General features: G+C 38.0%; 1 protein-coding gene across 1 annotated transcript in view; it reads left to right on the top strand.

Moving 5' to 3' along the window:
- Nucleotides 1–220: 220 nt before the first annotated feature.
- The window catches only part of EVI5 (ecotropic viral integration site 5), a 74,845-nt gene continuing 58,046 nt past the window's right edge, over nt 221–17,019 (top strand). The window contains exons 1-9 of the mRNA XM_010283620.1: nt 221–229; nt 4,623–4,852; nt 9,072–9,261; nt 12,320–12,544; nt 13,561–13,635; nt 14,255–14,380; nt 15,207–15,350; nt 16,360–16,449; nt 16,559–16,656. Coding sequence (XP_010281922.1) covers nt 4,704–4,852; nt 9,072–9,261; nt 12,320–12,544; nt 13,561–13,635; nt 14,255–14,380; nt 15,207–15,350; nt 16,360–16,449; nt 16,559–16,656 — 1,097 coding nt within the window. The 5' untranslated portion in view covers nt 221–229; nt 4,623–4,703. The remainder of the gene's footprint in view (nt 230–4,622; nt 4,853–9,071; nt 9,262–12,319; nt 12,545–13,560; nt 13,636–14,254; nt 14,381–15,206; nt 15,351–16,359; nt 16,450–16,558; nt 16,657–17,019) is intronic.

The following is a 17,019-nucleotide window of genomic DNA, read 5'->3' on the forward strand; positions in this document are numbered from 1 at the left end:
GGGAAAAGGCACATTTTTAAAATGGGTTGACTCTGTTTTTGATCACACATTAATAATAACTAATAACGGCTTCATCATCCTGGTGGTGCTCTCGATGGTTTGGCATGCTTCCCAGACAACATAGGTTACCTTTTATACTCTTCAAATGTAGCTTGAATTTCAGCATCTGAGAAATGCTGGGAATCAAAAGGAAAGCAATTCTCTTTGCGTAGCTGAAAAACTGTCTGAGGTGAGCTGAACAAAGAATGCTGTTAACTGGGGGCTTCCAGCCTGAGCTGGGTAGCTGAAGGAATGGAGAGCTTGTGTAGACCTGGTAGGTAGTGAGACTTTGGGAGCAGAGCCTGGGCTTGGGCTGTCTGTGTCGCTGCAGCCCACGATACGCGGCGTAGCACAGGAGGCCACTGGGTAGTGCAGCTTTGCAAGTGCGAGCGCTCCAGTGGTGAGGTAAGGCAGAAGAGTGGAAGTAGCGTAGGTGTACGTGCTTAGTGAGAGGGTGATGGCAAAGGCAAAAGCCCTGTCTCTTGTGTAGGTAGATTTATTGCCATGACTTAGCTAAAGTTGTGGGATGGGCATTGGTATATCTAACTGTCTTTGTTACTGCTACAAACAGCTGAGCACATGACTATGGTCTCTTTTCTGCAGTAATGAAGAGCAGCAAAAGGAAGGACTCTTCGTAACTGCAGAGCCTAATTGTTGTAACCAAGAGGAAGGCACTGCCACAGGCGTGCAGAAATATCACTGGTTAAATAATAACCAATTTTTAAAAGAAACATTTGTTTAGGAAAGCCTTGAGGAGGCTCTGTCTGAAAATACATATAAAAGATTAAAGGTTTAACAATACTGGCTTTCTTGAGTCTTTCCAGAATGCTGTGTTAAGCCAAATCACATCTCTAAAGCAGGGAGATGTTCCTGTGTTTCCTGGAGTTGGTGGTAGCTGGTGACAGTATCTGCCATCATTCATACTGAAGTTATTCTCATTGGTATAATTAAAGGCAGAAGGACTAATTTTAACAACTTGATAGCTCTGTAATTTTTTTTTTAATTGGGGAGCCCCAGTTTCTCTGAAGGGGCTAGAGTGAAACCTTTAGCTCTTTCCTTTGTGCTGTCAGAGGAGAGAGTTACATATCTTTTGGAAGTTGGTAGGATTAATTTCTGTAATACATGTGCATATTGTCATAGTGGTGGGAGTCAGTAGGATTAATTTCTGTACCATGTGTATGTATTCTTTTAGTAGTGGGACACAGATTTCTTGTTGCAGGGATTGTCAGCAAAAAGGTGGGAAGTAGTGGTGGTCTATGGTTCAGCGTCGGCTAAATATAACTACCCTGTTAGAAGGAATGGTATACATAGAGTTGGAAAGCTTGCCACATGTAGCAGAGGGTTTCATTCTTTATTAAGAGAATGGTGAAGAGTTGGAAGGGCAAGTGTAGGAGTACCATGTGCGTGTTGGTAGGAATACCGGTGTGTTGCTCCTAGAAAGGTTTTATCATTTTCAAATTCCAGTGACCTGTTTTCTGGAAGGCCTTAAGTCACTTCTCAAAGAATAACTCTATAAAATCTTCTGTCACCGAATATAAATTTTGAAATTAACGTAGGTGAAATGACGAAATATGAAAATCCTGTTACTCTTTCCTATTTAGGGAAAAGGATAACGAGCTGGTACTAAATGTCTTCATGTCTAAGTCCAGGAGTCTACACAGATGCTGGCAATTGGAGAGCTGACTTGAGATTTTTAGGAAATCTTGGAAAAGCCTGGCAAAAGGGATGTAGTCTTGACTAGTTAGCAGTTACATCAGAATTTTTTTTTTTATTTAGCTTGGCCCTGGGTGACTGCTGTAGCTGTTTTCCCCTAACAAATTCTTCTTGTGTTTTTGATACAAACTCCACTGTGAGGCATTTGATCTTCAAACATTTTGCAACTGTGTATTTTGCTTGTTATATGTGTTAATGCTTTCAGGCTAGGAGGTTTTTTTGGCACTAATTATCTGAATACATTCTAATAAAACTCTGAACTGTTTTTAGAAACAGGAGTGGTGTTAGTCCCATTGTTCTGATTTCACTGTTATCTTGCATGGTTTTCTTGACCATACTTTTTCTTCGTGTACTTCTCATAATTGGTTTCTACAAACTTTTGCATTAATTTTTTTAATGCCTAATGATGTGTTGGTGAATGAGCATCAGCAAGTTTCTTGCTTTCTGTCCCCTACCCCCTGCTTCAGCTATCTTAACTGGAATATGAGCCTCATCCTGTGTAAACCAGACTCAGCTTGGATTTATTTTTTCACCTTAAGTCTTCCTAGTTACTTTGTGAAGAGATAAAAATTGATTGTATACTTCTTCCTGTTTCTGTCACATAGGGTATTAGTCACCCTATACTAATAGGGTATTACACTGCTGTTCTAATATTTATATGTAATATTCTTAGAATGGGTGACTCTTAATACCTGCTGCGTATGGAGTCATGTTTGCTGTGTTCTTAAGATTGGCCCTGTTTCTGACACATTTATTTTTGGAATAGTTGCATTACTTGTCATATTTTAAGCAGTTTAAAACCTTTGAGAAAATAATCAGTCCTAAGTGAGATGTATGAGTTTCCTTTATCATAATGCTATTTTATTCAAAGTGAAACAGCAATAATTTATTCTTCCATAGCAATGGAGAATAAAGAATGTTGACTGAGTAAAATATTAATGCATGTGTTAAGATTTTGAAACCTCTAGCAATTTTTCTTCCTCCTCTTGTATAAAAGATGGTGTCAAAGGCTAGTATTGGAAGGGATTTTTTTCAAAGATTATCTTTTTTAAAGATCATGTGGTGGTGTTTTTTGAAAAAAAACATATACCTGAGCTTTCCTGTCCATCAGTGACATCAGAACCAACTGGAACCTTTCTGACACTATGTTGGGACCTTACTATTACCACTTGTGGTTTGTATCCCTGCATCTGAAGGTTTCTAGCAAAATCTGTTACTGTTCCCAGAATGAATGTTAAGGATATGGAAATAGGAAACCTTTCTGCAGTCCTCTAGGAGAGCTCTTAAATGTCATGTTACTGGTGGAGAGGAAGTAGGGAGACTGAGTACCACTGTTTTGTTTGGCCTGTAGTGTTTGTCTTGTTTTCTGAAGGCATTCAGTGTGTCTTCTTTTTAATATGGAATGAAAATAAAATACTGCTGGTTTTGATTCACAGAAGAATTCACTGTGGCATTGTATTAAAAAGCTTCTGCTTTAGCAACCAGTCACTCAGTCTATATACTGTGCTTTAGATAAATGCATGGTGTGCTGAGATGGACTTACTTTTTCTGGTTGAAATTCTGCTTTAACTGGATTCTAGTAGAGGATCTTGGGAGGGATTTTTTTCCTGTAGCTCAGTGTCTTTAGTATCTTAGCAGTTATACTGTAGGCTGTACTGCAGAATTGTTTGTGACAACCATTGAGCAATTCAGTGTTTTGAGGAAGTCACCAAAGGTCAAAATAAATAGTTGCCAGCAGCACCACTTCAAAGGAAGATCTTCAGCCTTGGTCTTGAGAAGTTTTAACCTTTTGCTGGGCAGCTAGCTCTTCTTTAAGGTGCACCTAGATTTTTTCTGAGTTGGTCCAGGGGAGGAATTGAACTCTGTGAATCACCGTAGGTCAAAGTGCTGAAGGAAGCTCTGGTGAGGGGTTCATTAGCAAATAACTCCAGGGGCTGCTGTTCTTTCTTCTCTAGTGATCAGTGAATTTATTAGGCTGCATTACCCCATAATGTTGGTCAAGAAGCAGCAGCAGATTATGATCAGTCCCAATTAGCCTCCTCATTCCTGGTCCCACAGTTTCCCTGACTGTCTGCTCAGAGCTCCCTTTTGCTCTGGTAGCATCTCTTACTCTTCCTTCAGGACCCCTCTCAAACCCCAGGATTGTCCAGGCACTGGCAGTGGGATCAGAGGCCAAGGACACTTGGTGTGAGGGTGACCTGAAGAGAAAGCGAGGAAGGAGAAGAGCTGGCAGCATGAGGTCTTCATGCAAGATGTTCAGAAGCTGTTGTAGACTGACAGGAATAAATTCTTTGTGACTGTTCTCTGTACACTGGCAGATGCTAGAGGATCTCTTGCTGTGGTGTAGGTTAGAAATATGGTGCCCCTGCTCCTCTGCCCTGCCACTGAAGGGATTAATGAAGGTGAGCAGTGGGTGGCCTGGAGTGTTTATGTTGATGTACTTGTACTGTTCCAGTGTCCATTGGTAAAGTAGTTGACTGTTTCTCTATTTTTCTACAGTTTCTGTGCCATGGTTAGTTTATAAAGATGTTTTAAAATAAGCTTTTATTTCTATTTATTTTCATAATGGGAAGTCTGAGCTGATCGTGGATCCTGTGGTATTTCTGTATTACAGAAATGAGCTCTGTGAGTATGTGTCAGGAATTCCTCTGAGTCTTTGTGGATTAGCAGCATTTTTGCATATTATTTTCCTATAATACTGTATTGCTGTTGATGCTTGCATTGCTTCTGACAGCTTTGGGTGTTCTGGAGAAATAAATAATCTTTATGTTACTTCATGGATATTGTACTTTTTCTCTCTTCAGTGACACGGGTTTGCTGAAAAAGAAGTATTAAAAGGCAACTATTGCATCCTCTTTTTGTCATCACAGGTGGCGACAGACAAGGTTGCAGGAAAGCTAAGCTCTACTCTCTCATGGGTGAAGAACACTGTATCGCACACTGTCAGTCAAATGGCCAGTCAGGTGGCAAGTCCATCTGCCTCATTACACACTACATCCTCCTCTACCACTCTGTCTACGCCTGCGTTATCACCATCCTCACCAACACAGCTGAGTCCGGACGACTTGGAATTACTCGCTAAACTTGAGGAACAGAACAGGTGAATGGAAAACTTTTTGGTCTTCTAAGTATAGTAATGAGACTAAAATCTGTTTATTACAATTTCAGCATAGGGGCTGTTAAAGGGGGATTAGGTAGAACTTCATGGCACAACATTTCAATTTCAAGGCCCTGAGGTTTAAGAACTTGTGTTCTTGTGCTGTGTTTTTAGAGTTCCCCGCAAAAAACCCTTTTAAAATGTATTTGTCTTTCCTGGTTTTACTGGAGTTTTTATAGCTGCCTGTAATCCTAAGAATTTACACTGTACCCATGTGATTTTTCAGTATCCAGTTTCATAGAATCATTTAGGCTGGAGAAGACCTTTAAGATCATAAAGTCCAACTGTATTTAAAACAGAGTACCTCAGGGATGAAACTTTCATGTCACCTTCTCACCTTCTTAGATCAAAACTATAATTTCTATTAACCTTTTGAAATGTTAAAGATTTCCAAATTCCATTTTCTCTACATTTTTCCCACTTTTACCCTATTCTTGCTTTCCACTATATAACCATCTGTTTAGAGATGGAACAGTGTTCAGCCATCTTTATTTGCAAGAATCATCCTGCTATTATGTTAATGGTAGAAGATACATAATGTCTTAATTTCATGAAAAGTAAATTCCTAATCAGTCTTTTCCATTCATCCTGGCTTTTTTTTTTTTTGCATAGTAAGCAACTGTTGTCTTGGCAGCATTTCTGTGAGTGTATATTTGCACCAACTACAGTTAAGATGAAACTTTCAGTTGGATCAGTTGCTCTTGATGTGCACAGTGATTGCAAATTTGCAATCTCACTAAGAAATAAAATTGGACTGTATGATTTCTTAAGGTTAAATTGCCAGAACCCATACTTATTTGCAGTCTCGAGGCAGGACTTCTAAGTCATCTGGCCTCTTGCAAAATTTGGTCATATTTGACAAGTATGTTTCAGTACTTCATGAGGCATTGACTGTAAAGGAGAGCTTGAGTGCCAGATAGGTTTTAGACTTAGCAGATAGCTGCAGGGCTTTGATACCTACTGAAGATTGCTAGCCCTTGTGCTGTAGTGAATGCAGAGTTTGATAGTTTAGCTCAAATTAGCTTCTGCTAGCATGCTGGACTTTGCATTGGGGCAGCTGAGGTACTCGGGTGTTTTTTATTCTGCTGAGTCAGTTATGAAGGTAGTAACTTTCAGTAGAGGAAAAGAGTAACTGGGAGGAGGAGGGGCTAATGCTGTTGTGTCCCCTGGCATGTCTTCTCTCACGTTCGTATTCTGCAGCCTAACAGCAATACAGCTTATGGGGAGTTTGTTATGTCTGTCTAGTTCTTGACTGAGAATGGAAGGCAGCTTCTAGAACCACTTCATCCTCTTGTGGCTTATGGGGTTGTGTCTCATTTGAAGACGAACTATGTGTAATTTTTGCTGTGTTAGTAGCAAATGAAAATATATCAAAAGAAGAAAAGAAAGAGTTAGAGTGCTTTTCAGAAACCTAATTTGCATTTAATTTGAGGCATTCAGCTCTGTTCATGACAAAGTGACTAACTTTTATTTGAAAAGCAGTAATATCAGTTATTTGGACCACTTGCTGTGTTAGAGTGTAATGTCTCTCCATCTAGAGTTGTCTCATTAAGCCTCACAGTTAGACTGGTTTGCTTGTTGAAAGAAGAATGTGAGCTCAGGCTTACTAGCCTTCATTTTTCAAGCCAGTTTTCTTCATTTAGTACACAAGTTAGCAAATCTTCTCTGCTTTTATCTAATTTTAGCCAGACCTGTTGTTCAATCCCATAGTAGTTTTCTGTGTGAATTCTAATTAGAGGCTATCTTACCAAGTGTACCTTTTCTCATGAGGTACTACACTTTAATACAGAAATTTGATGCTGTTACTGAGTGCACCGTAGCTTCAGAGCAGTTTGAATCTGCATTTTGGCATCGTGGCACATTGTTGACAAGGAATTGTACTGTGAACACAGGGAACTGTTCTTGTTTCTGCTTACTGGAAGAATTGCTGGTGACTGATATTTTTAAAGGTTTCCTTTTCATTGTTGGCTTTCTCAATAAAGAGAGTAAGAATTAGTTAAACAGCTAGAAATGGAAAGAACTCATTGTATCAAGCTGTGTCTTGTCACATTCTGTAATCCAATTATACTGAAAGTCCTCTCAGAATAATGAGGTAGCTCGGTCCAGAGTCCTGGTGGAGCTGTTTGGCATTAGTAAATCATTTATAAAGTTTTAGGTGAAAGAAAACAGTGACTAAATGCCACAGAACTCAATACTTACTGTAAAAAGAACTGCCCATTTTCAAATCTAAGGACAATGAGTTTATCCAGGTAAGGTCAAATTACAGAAACTTAGCATAACTTCTATAGAAAGCTGTGAAAACGAAAAGGGACTAGTTAAAACCTTGTCTTTATAATCGTAATGTTTTTGTGCTTGTTTTTCCTCTGATTACTTTGAATTTGATCTTTAGGCACTGTCTCAGGTTGAAAGGAGGAGTTCCAAACTGTAAATCTTCATTATGGATCGCTGTAGTCCAGGTTTCTAAACATTAAAAGTGGATTTTTGAATTTTTTTCCTCAAACCAAGATTTTCTGCACTCTCTTAATATAGACTAACTTAAAATTGGTCTTGAAAACACTTGAATTTTTTTTTTTCCAAAGGCACTACTATTTAACCATTTTCAAACAAAATACTACTGCAGAGACTGTACTTGTCTTCATTAATTAAATTAATGAAATTTTTCCCTAGCTTCCATAAACACCAGTAGGTAAAAGCTGGGAACACGGAAAGCTAGTATAAATCTCTCAATCGTAGCAGAGCGCTTGAAAATTGTAGGTATGGTGAGACTTGTGTACAGTCTCAGGTGCAATATAACTCCAGTTACAGTTCATTAAATATCTCAAGCCTGAGCAGCGGTGCTCTGCAGTTCCTGGTGCACTTTGAGCCTTGATGACAGGTGGCTGTAGAGAGATCCTGACCTTGCTGAAATTTGGGGGGGGGAGGAAGGGTGTGGGGGGTGTAGCTTTTGTGCAGATGCATTGAAAAATTATTCAACCAGATCACTCTTATTTACAGATGTTGGAATTCTTGCCAGTTAAAGCACAAATGAAACTCTTGATATAACAAAACGCTCTTTCAAGTTAGTCTGAATTCTTGCTTGTACCTAACGTGGTCTAAAAAGTATCCCCCTGCTGATGGGGCTCAATATTAGCTGAGGATACATGAGGCATGCCTCTCTGCCCAGAATCCCCAGCTCCTTGCAAAATTGATGGCCACAGTGACCAGCTAACAGGGAAGTCTCTTCAGCAACTTGTCCAGCACTGGGCACATCTGTGTGCATACCTTGCTCCCTGATAACCCCAGAAGTTCTCACATCTGGACTTGAATTACATGTTCATTAATTAGCTTTTATTACATATTCATTAGCTATACTAACCACTATTGTTGCCTGTTCCCCATTCTTAGGTCTGAGACTTCCATGCATTTATAAAACACCATGTTGATTTGTAAGCAGTTGTCAGCAAATGTCAGGTGTTTTAAAATTGCTCCAGGTTTTAATTATTCTGTCTGTATTTACACTGTCAATTAAAAAAAGTGTAATCAGGTGGACTTCTAGGAGGCTAATTTTTTCTTTTCTTTAACATTACTGTCTCTTTTGCAGTACTTCGACATTTGACACTATCATTGAGGATATTTAACTTCCCTGTGTTCTCTTTGTCAGTCTAATACACAACAGCTGTGGGGTTTTTGTTGCCAGCAAAATCAAAACCCTCTTGCTGGTACTTACTCCTCAAAACAAAACTCGCATGTCTTCCCTGTTAGGGCTATTAATCTCCAGTGGATGAATGTGTAAAAGAGCATTGGACTTGCAATGCTCCCATACTTTCTCTAATTTGATATCTTTATTAAGATCTAGTTCATGAGACCACAAAATGCTTGTTTTAAAATCTCACTTCTCTTAGTGTTGTTGATGCACAATGTGACGTTTTAATCCTTTTCTTAAAAGGCTGCTATGTGAGCTGTTCTTTTGCCTGCAGAATTACTTGAGACCTTGAGAAGAAACTGGTAACATTGACCAGTTTTTTTCCAACATCCATCTGTACTAAATTTGAAAAGTTGTTTCACTGAACCTTTGGGTGCATTCTTTGAAAGGAGGCTGGAAGAATTGACTTCTAAACAAACAGTAGCGTGGTCCTGTGGTTAGAAGAACGTGAATTTGGTTTTTTGTGTGCTTTCTTTGCAGACTCTTGGAAACAGATAGTAAATCCTTGCGATCAGTAAATGGGTCAAGAAGAAATAGTGGGTCTTCTCTTGTATCTAGTTCATCAGCTTCTAGCAATCTCAGCCACCTAGAAGAAGACTCATGGATCCTATGGGGGAGGATTGTGAATGAATGGGAAGATGTACGGAAAAAGAAAGAAAAGCAAGTTAAGGTAGTAGCTGGACACTATTTTTTAGGATGTATTTGTAATGCGGTAGAAGTGATACTGTTTTATTTTCCTGTTGGTCTTATTTTTTTTTTTTAAATAAATATGTAATAGAAGCTTCCAGCTGAATCTATTCTATCCTTAAGGCTTAGTGCTTCCTATGTAACTGTTAACCAAACTTTAACAGTTTCGCCCAGCAAATGTCTCTTACTGAAAACTAGACGCATTTACTGTATTTTGAATGCTAGAGCTTTCAGTCTACTTCTAATGAGAGATTCCCATGAATACAGGGAAAATTTGCTTCATGTTTCCAAAATGGAATTACTGAAAACCCATTTGAGAGTGTCTGATAGCTAGATGCGATCATTATTTTCCCACTGAGCAGCTGCCTTTTTCAAAGCATTCTTATTAGAAGAGTTTATAATTCTACTGTATGAGACTCTGACAAGTTTAGATTTTTGTGCATGCCAAGTGTGTTGACCCCCGGAATGACCTTAAGCAGAAGAACACAGTTCCTAAATTTTGAGTAGATCAGACAAACTTTGACCACTGTCTCTCCAGTCTGGGTTAGTTGTGGACATATACAGAAGTGGAATTCAATTACACTTTAAATTCAAACTAAGAAGCATCTAGGGCATTTGAATATAACCAAGTTTCAGAGGCGGCAAGTACAGCAGCGTGGGATTTTTTTGTTTGTAGGCAAGTCTGTTCTGCTTTGGTTCTTTATTGGCTCTACTCTGTAGTTTTATGTGCAGAATACAAATTTCAAGGTCTTTTGAGCAGTTTGAAATGTGTGTGTATGAATAGGTTGTGGGAAGGCAGAACAATGGGCTAAAGTAAAGTATCTTTTATGTGAAGCAGTTGTGAACAGAGAACATAACTTGAGAAGGGGAAACAAGGGAAGAAAAACTCAAGACTTGCTGCTTGCATAGGGAAAACAGTTTCTGGAAAGCTGTTCCCAAAAGGCCATGAAAAGAAGGCCACATGAACCTGGCAAGAGAAAGGTGAAGTGAGATGGTAATAAGTAGATCTGGTTGCATAGAATTCATTTTAACTGCCTGCATCTGAACATTTTAAAGTGTCAGAAGTATCACTTGTTTTTACAGCTGGCCAAGTATAATTTGGGGAGTATTTGACTAACTTGCAGTAAATACTTAATTATATTGCTAGTGAGTTTTCCTTTGCCAGTTAAATAATTCTCAAATTTTTTTTTTGTTTTTATTTTGTTTGTCGAAAGTCAGCCTAAACTGTGTCATTCTGCATTTATGATGGAATGCCAGAACATCCATACCTATTTCCTGCTTGTGCCAGTAGGTATGACTTTAGCAGCATAGGTATCTTTGTCTTGGCTGTAAAAGCTGGTCTTAAGTTATTAGATATGTGGTAAGTTTGTTTTAAGTTTTAGACATATGTGTATATACCTCCCTGCAGAGGTGATGTGTTCCATCTGTATGTCCTTGATCCACTTCAGAACTCGCTTCTTGTTTATGGAGGAATTCTGAAGGATGACTTAAGTCCTGCTTTTCAGTGTGCATAGTACTGTGTAGAATAGCATCATCTTAGTGCTGCTTAGTAGGTGCGTTTTCCTGCTGTTCCTTTAGCAATATTGGAGGTATTAACCCTGTTACTCTGTCAAGCAGGTGCATGGTAACTTAAGGCGAGAAACCACTTGCTAATGCTTTGTTATTAGTAGCCCTTGAGGCTTTAGATGACTGATCTACAATCTGATGGTGCACTGTTGACAAATGATAGCTAGAGACAGATGTGGAAAGCTGATGTGTTAGGCTGTCATCTTGGAGTTGGAAATCTTTTAGGAAATAACACAGGGTGTCGTGTTGTAGATGGGACAAATAGTTGGAATAGCGTTAATAGGTTTGTTCTGAAGAGGCTGGAGGTCTTAAGGTTATTAGAAAATTGAGGTCAGTGATGCAAAACTCCTGTGGTAGAGGTCAAGCTTAACAAACCCAAAACTTTCAAGCAAGAGTCTCTTTAAAAGTTATCACTGTTGCATTAATTAATCTTAGTATTTGGAGGGGTAGGAGAAATACTTGGACCAAACAGGAAAAAGAGGAAGCTTTGTGGAGTAGGCGATTACTCTGGCTTCAGAATAAATAACTAGTGAAAGAAACTATCCTTTAGGAGACAGAGTACTTGATAACAGTTCTTAAGGTACAAAAAAATTATTAAAGGAACTCTCTTGTCTTGAAGAGACAATCTTCTAGGTCAGACTGATCCTAGTCGTAGAAAGTACTGCTAAGACAGTCTGTAAACTTCCTGAAACGTACTTTTTTTTCCTTGGTTTTCAGATCAAGCAACAAGACTACTTTTTGCTTGTGCTTTCTGAAGAGACAAGTATCAGGTTCTTAGATCTATTGATTTGGGAAGGTTTGAATTGTATAATACCTAGCTGATTTTTTTTTTTAGGGAAGATAAAGTAAATCTAGTTAATGCAGAAGATGTAAACTTAACGTTGTCTTGGTCCAGTGTCTGAAACTACATTTAAGTACTTTCTTAAAAGAGTATTTTGGCACACCAGAGAAATTAGACACAACTTGTCAAGTTTGTCAAATTACTTTTGACAGTAGTACTGTGCAATTTTTTTTTTTTTGTTGCAGTTGGCAGTGCTACAGCTAGTTCCACTTTTTATCACCTACCTGTCTTGGAAATAATTTTTAATTGGTGATTTCTTCTATCTTAATTACTACAAATATAACTAAGGGTGTTATCTTCAGTCACCTTTTGTGAAATGTAAAAATAACTGTATTTGGCTAATGAGAGTTCTCATTTAAAATCAACTGAATATTCAGTTTTCAAGTAGCTTACTATGAATAGGGGACAAAATTAGCCACTAAAAACGAATCAGTCACCTTACTTTTGTTAGCTAACAATCCTTCACACTAAAATTGAGGCTTACACATTATAAACTGTATGAATGGTTTGTGATGAAATGTAAACATTTTCTGAAGTTGTGAGGAACTTAATTTGTTGAAGTGTTTTGTTCTTTAGGATTATGTTTATATTTTCAGGAAATAGAAATTAATTTGTGTCTCTTTTTGTGCTCTAGGAGCTTGTTCGAAAAGGGATACCTCATCATTTCAGAGCAATTGTTTGGCAGCTTTTGTGCAGTGCTCAAAGCATGCCAATTAAGGACCAGTATTCAGAGCTTCTGAAAATGACATCTCCTTGTGAGAAATTAATAAGAAGGGACATTGCTAGAACATACCCTGAACATGATTTTTTTAAAGAAAAAGACAGCCTTGGACAGGAGGTCTTGTTTAATGTAATGAAGGTAAGTCAGTAATTTAGCCCTTGAAAATACATTAGCAAGAAAGTGCACAAAAGCTTGGAAAATAATTTCCCTTGTATATAGCGAACTTGCATCAGTTTCATGTGTTGAAGTTTTTTTAAACTTACTCTCCTTGACACTGGAACAGTTTAACATTACATTCCAGTTTCAAAGATAGCTTTCCAATACGGTATTCCTATAGTTCATGGTTTTACTTTAGAAGAGATTTTTAAAAACTTACTCAGTTTGCCTTAAAACACATGCTAACCGCTGACAGCGTAATGGAATAAAGTGTGCCGTGAAGTAAACAGTGTTGACCAAGACAAGAACACTGTCAGCCAGAACTACCATTTGGTTTTCCAGCATTTCTGAACCGGCAAGTGGTAGCAGCAAATGGCAGGTACAAGCTAATGTGCAGTCGTTACAGTGCCCAAGCACAAAATAAGGATGCCACCATAAAATTCAGTTGCATTATTTTGTCTTCATTTTACTGGAGCTTAAATTTTGAAAGGCAGACTTTTCCATGCAACTTGGTTTCAACAGCAAAGTTGACAGGTTTCCAAATCATAGTAACTTCCATGATCTGAAATGAAGATGCAACATGCATGGAGAGCGCCGTGTTTCCTCTACCTGTAAATAAAACGGCAGCACAATTTTTCTGAAAAGAACTGCTGTTTGTCAGGTTTGTCTCCTATAAAAGTAGTAGCCTTATGCAGTTTGTATGCCAGCTGTCTCCATTACCTTTTGGCACATTCCCGTGGTTGAAAACTGCATGTATTTTTTGTTTTAGGTATGACTTAGTTTTAGCTTTGTAGGCTCTCAGAGAGCTGAGTTCATACCCTTTGTAGCAGCAGGAGGCAACTAGAATATCTGACTAAAACTTCTGAATAGAATGTCTGTCCTTACTGGATTTGGGAGAAGAAGAGTAAATTAGTAGCAAAATAACAGCATGAACTATGATTACTTTTTATTAATAATGAGGTTTTAATTGTTGAGAGTATTAAAACTTTATTTTCTAGGCTTATTCTTTGGTGGATCGTGAGGTTGGATACTGTCAAGGAAGTGCTTTTATAGTTGGATTACTGCTTATGCAGGTAAACATAATATTAAAAATATGTGAACCTCTAGAATCCCTGCTAGAATGCATAATATCTTGTGGTGGTTTATGGGGAATTTTTACAGTAGTCTTCCTTAGTCATTTTGTGCAAATCAAATGAGATTCATTTTCTATGGTTCTGTTTGCCAAGAAGATACATCTTTGAGCATGAGAATACATTTATTTCTCTGAGCTAAGGTAGGACTGCAGACTTGCAAGCTATTTTGGTGAATGCTGTTTCAGCTATTAATGAGCTTATGTCCATTCTATTATACTGAATCTTCTCAGAGTTCAAACACAGGTTCACAGTTACTTTGATAATCTTAACGCTCCCTTTGTATTACTGCCTTTTGTTTTATAGCGAAGTAGGGTATATTATAAGAAATTTGCAGATCTCCATTCCAGCTTATAAATCACTTGACAGAATTCAATATATACAAAAGTTCATTACAGTAACTGGTTACAAATCCCTTAAAACAACAAACAACCCAAACCCAGAAAAGACCCACCGCACACACACAAAAAACCCCAACCCTAAACCCTTCCAGGCACTTAGTCCAAGTATATCCTTATATTTGTCCGGAGTTTTTACTATGCTTCTTTATTTTTAATTATAGATGCCAGAAGAAGAGGCATTTTGTGTGTTTGTTAAACTAATGCAAGATTACAGACTACGAGAACTCTTTAAACCAAGCATGGCTGAACTGGGCCTTTGTATGTACCAGTTTGAATGCATGATACAGGTACATACAAAATCTATCAAACCTTCTCTTCAGTAGCTATCAGTAAGGAACTTGGGAATTGCAGGTCAAGAACAGGCATGTCTGTCACTAATAAGCTGTTCTCCTGGCAGTAGCTAGCTTCAGAACTTGAAGTAAATGCATGCGGCTCTGTGGTCTACTTTTTAACCTTTGGCAAACACCTTTAAACAACTGAAGCATGAGGATTTGTATTACCACAGTTTGAGCATATGAATGTCTAATTCTGTTTGGATTGAAGATTTTGAAAGTCAATGTCTTCATAGTCAATTTATAGCTATTTTTAAAAAAATGGAAACTGGGAAGTACTCTCATATGTAGGGTTAAAATTTTGTTCAGATTCAGCCTGTCCAGGAAGAAAAAGTTTTCTGTGTCCTGATAGAGGCAAATAGGTTTGTCTTTTGTGATCCAGTTCCAAACGTGTTGATGGGGGTGAGATGTTAAGTAGCAACTAAGCCATAGGTCTCTGGCCACACCCTAGATATTTTCAGCTCTTTTTTTTTTTTTTGTAGCTTACTCTAGATGCATCTTAGGGATTTACAAGCTTGTCACTCCCTGTGTGGAATTAGGATGTATTTTTGTAGTCTGTGCTTTGGAGGGTGGATGTGTTGTTGGGCTTTCTGTACTGGGACTTTTGTTGCATGGCTCTTGATAATGATGTAGTATTTTTTTCTACTCCTGCATTATGAAGCTTCTGTCTGTAATAAATATCAACTATTTTCTTCTTTTATTCAAAATATGTCAAAAACATGAACATACTAAAACCACCAGCAGAAGCTTAATGTATGGGTTTTTTCTTCCTCTTTTCCAGGAACATCTTCCAGAGCTTTATGTGCACTTTCAGTCTCAGAGTTTTCACACTTCTATGTATGCGTCGTCATGGTTTTTAACTATATTCCTTACAACTTTTCCACTACCAATTGCAACAAGAATATTTGATATCTTTATGTCTGAGGTAACTACTCAATACTCATGTTCCATTTCAAGAGTAGCTGTTAAAAGCAGTTACTTAGGTAGTGGTATAAATCCCATTGTGATGGGCAAATCTCAGATACTCTTCAGTCCTTATGCTTATCAGATTATTTTGTAGGGGAAGATGTCTCTGTGTGTACTTTGTCAAGGAAGAGCAGCTTTGTACCCTAAGCCTGTGGAAGAGTGAGCAAATGTGTCGGTTCTGGATGCAATACAATGGCATTGCAACAAGAGGGACATGAGTTTCTCAGTAGTGTAGCAAGTTTGGGTTGGAAATTAATGCTGCTTTCAGGCTGAAGTTAAAGCTCTCTGGGGACATGCAGGCCAAGAAGAGGGAGTGTTGGCATCTTACATTGTCCAGATGATGAACAGTAGCCAGAGAAACTTACGGAATTATTCAGTGTCACTATCATGAAGATATCTAAGTCATGTTTAGGATTAGAGCTTTGCGTGGCTGTAACTGGTAACAAACCAAAGCTTATGGTCCATTTTCACTCTTTCTCTGCAACCATCTTTTAGAAAATAGTAAGTGAAAGGTGGATCCTTTCAGCTTACACTCAAGAATGTCCAAGATAGTATGTATGAGTGAGACATTCCCTTGTATCTGTTTAAATAGTTTAATTGCATTGTACCATGTCTGAAATTAAAATGGCTTTTTTGAGAAGTACGTGGGGAGGAGTTGTACTGTGTATAATTAAAACTTTTGATAAAGCTGACACAGAGAACACCAGTCACTCAACAGTTTTTACCTCAGCACGAGCCTCTCTGAGTAGGGGGTGGGTCAGTGGCATCAGGAAAAATAGCTGGGCTACTTGTCCTTGGGACAAAATAAGGAACCCAGAACCAATTTGTTGAGAGGTTTTTTTTCAGTAGCCCTTTTGCTCGCTTGAGAAACTAGGTGAGATTTCCAACATTAGCAAATACTAGAATTGTTCTGTACTGTTGACAATGCTATGAGTAATTGTTGGATATTTCTTAACTTCTGTTTTCAGGGTTTAGAGATAGTATTTCGAGTAGGTTTAGCAGTACTTCAGATGAACCAAGCAGAATTACTGCAACTTGACATGGAAGGAATGTTACAGGTAAATTAAGGTTATAACAACTGTAAGAGGTGTCTGAAACATGTAATGTGTGTCTGTATTTCCTTGCAGCTATTAATTATATGTAATCTTGTGCTCTGATTGCTTTTAGCACTTTCAAAAGGTCATTCCACATCAGTTTGACAGTGGTCCAGACAAATTAATCCAAGCATCTTACCAAGTCAAATACAATGCAAAAAAGATGAAAAAGTAGGTATAACATTTTGAGAAAATAGATTGTACTGTTGCTAAGAGCTACTGTTTGATTATCTTTAAAACTAGTTATCCAGTATTTCATTTTGAATTTTCCATCTTTAAATTTTTTGGTGGCTTATACTATAAGCAGTTAAAACTTAAGTTCTATCTGCAAGAAAATTCTTCTAAAGCAGTATTTGCTATTTTTCTTACATAAAATAGAGCTATATCTCACTTATAAAAATAACCTAAAAAGCTTTTGAAGAAAGCTGCAAGTTATGGGGAATTACAGCACTTCTGTAAACAGCATCTGAATAGCAAAAGCAGGGGGTAGGGGGTTGTTTTTGGGGGGAGAGGGATATTGTTTGGGTTTTTTTG

This window comes from Phaethon lepturus, unplaced genomic scaffold (genome assembly GCF_000687285.1).
Source record: "Phaethon lepturus isolate BGI_N335 unplaced genomic scaffold, ASM68728v1 scaffold6073, whole genome shotgun sequence".
NCBI classification, from domain to species: domain Eukaryota; kingdom Metazoa; phylum Chordata; class Aves; order Phaethontiformes; family Phaethontidae; genus Phaethon; species Phaethon lepturus.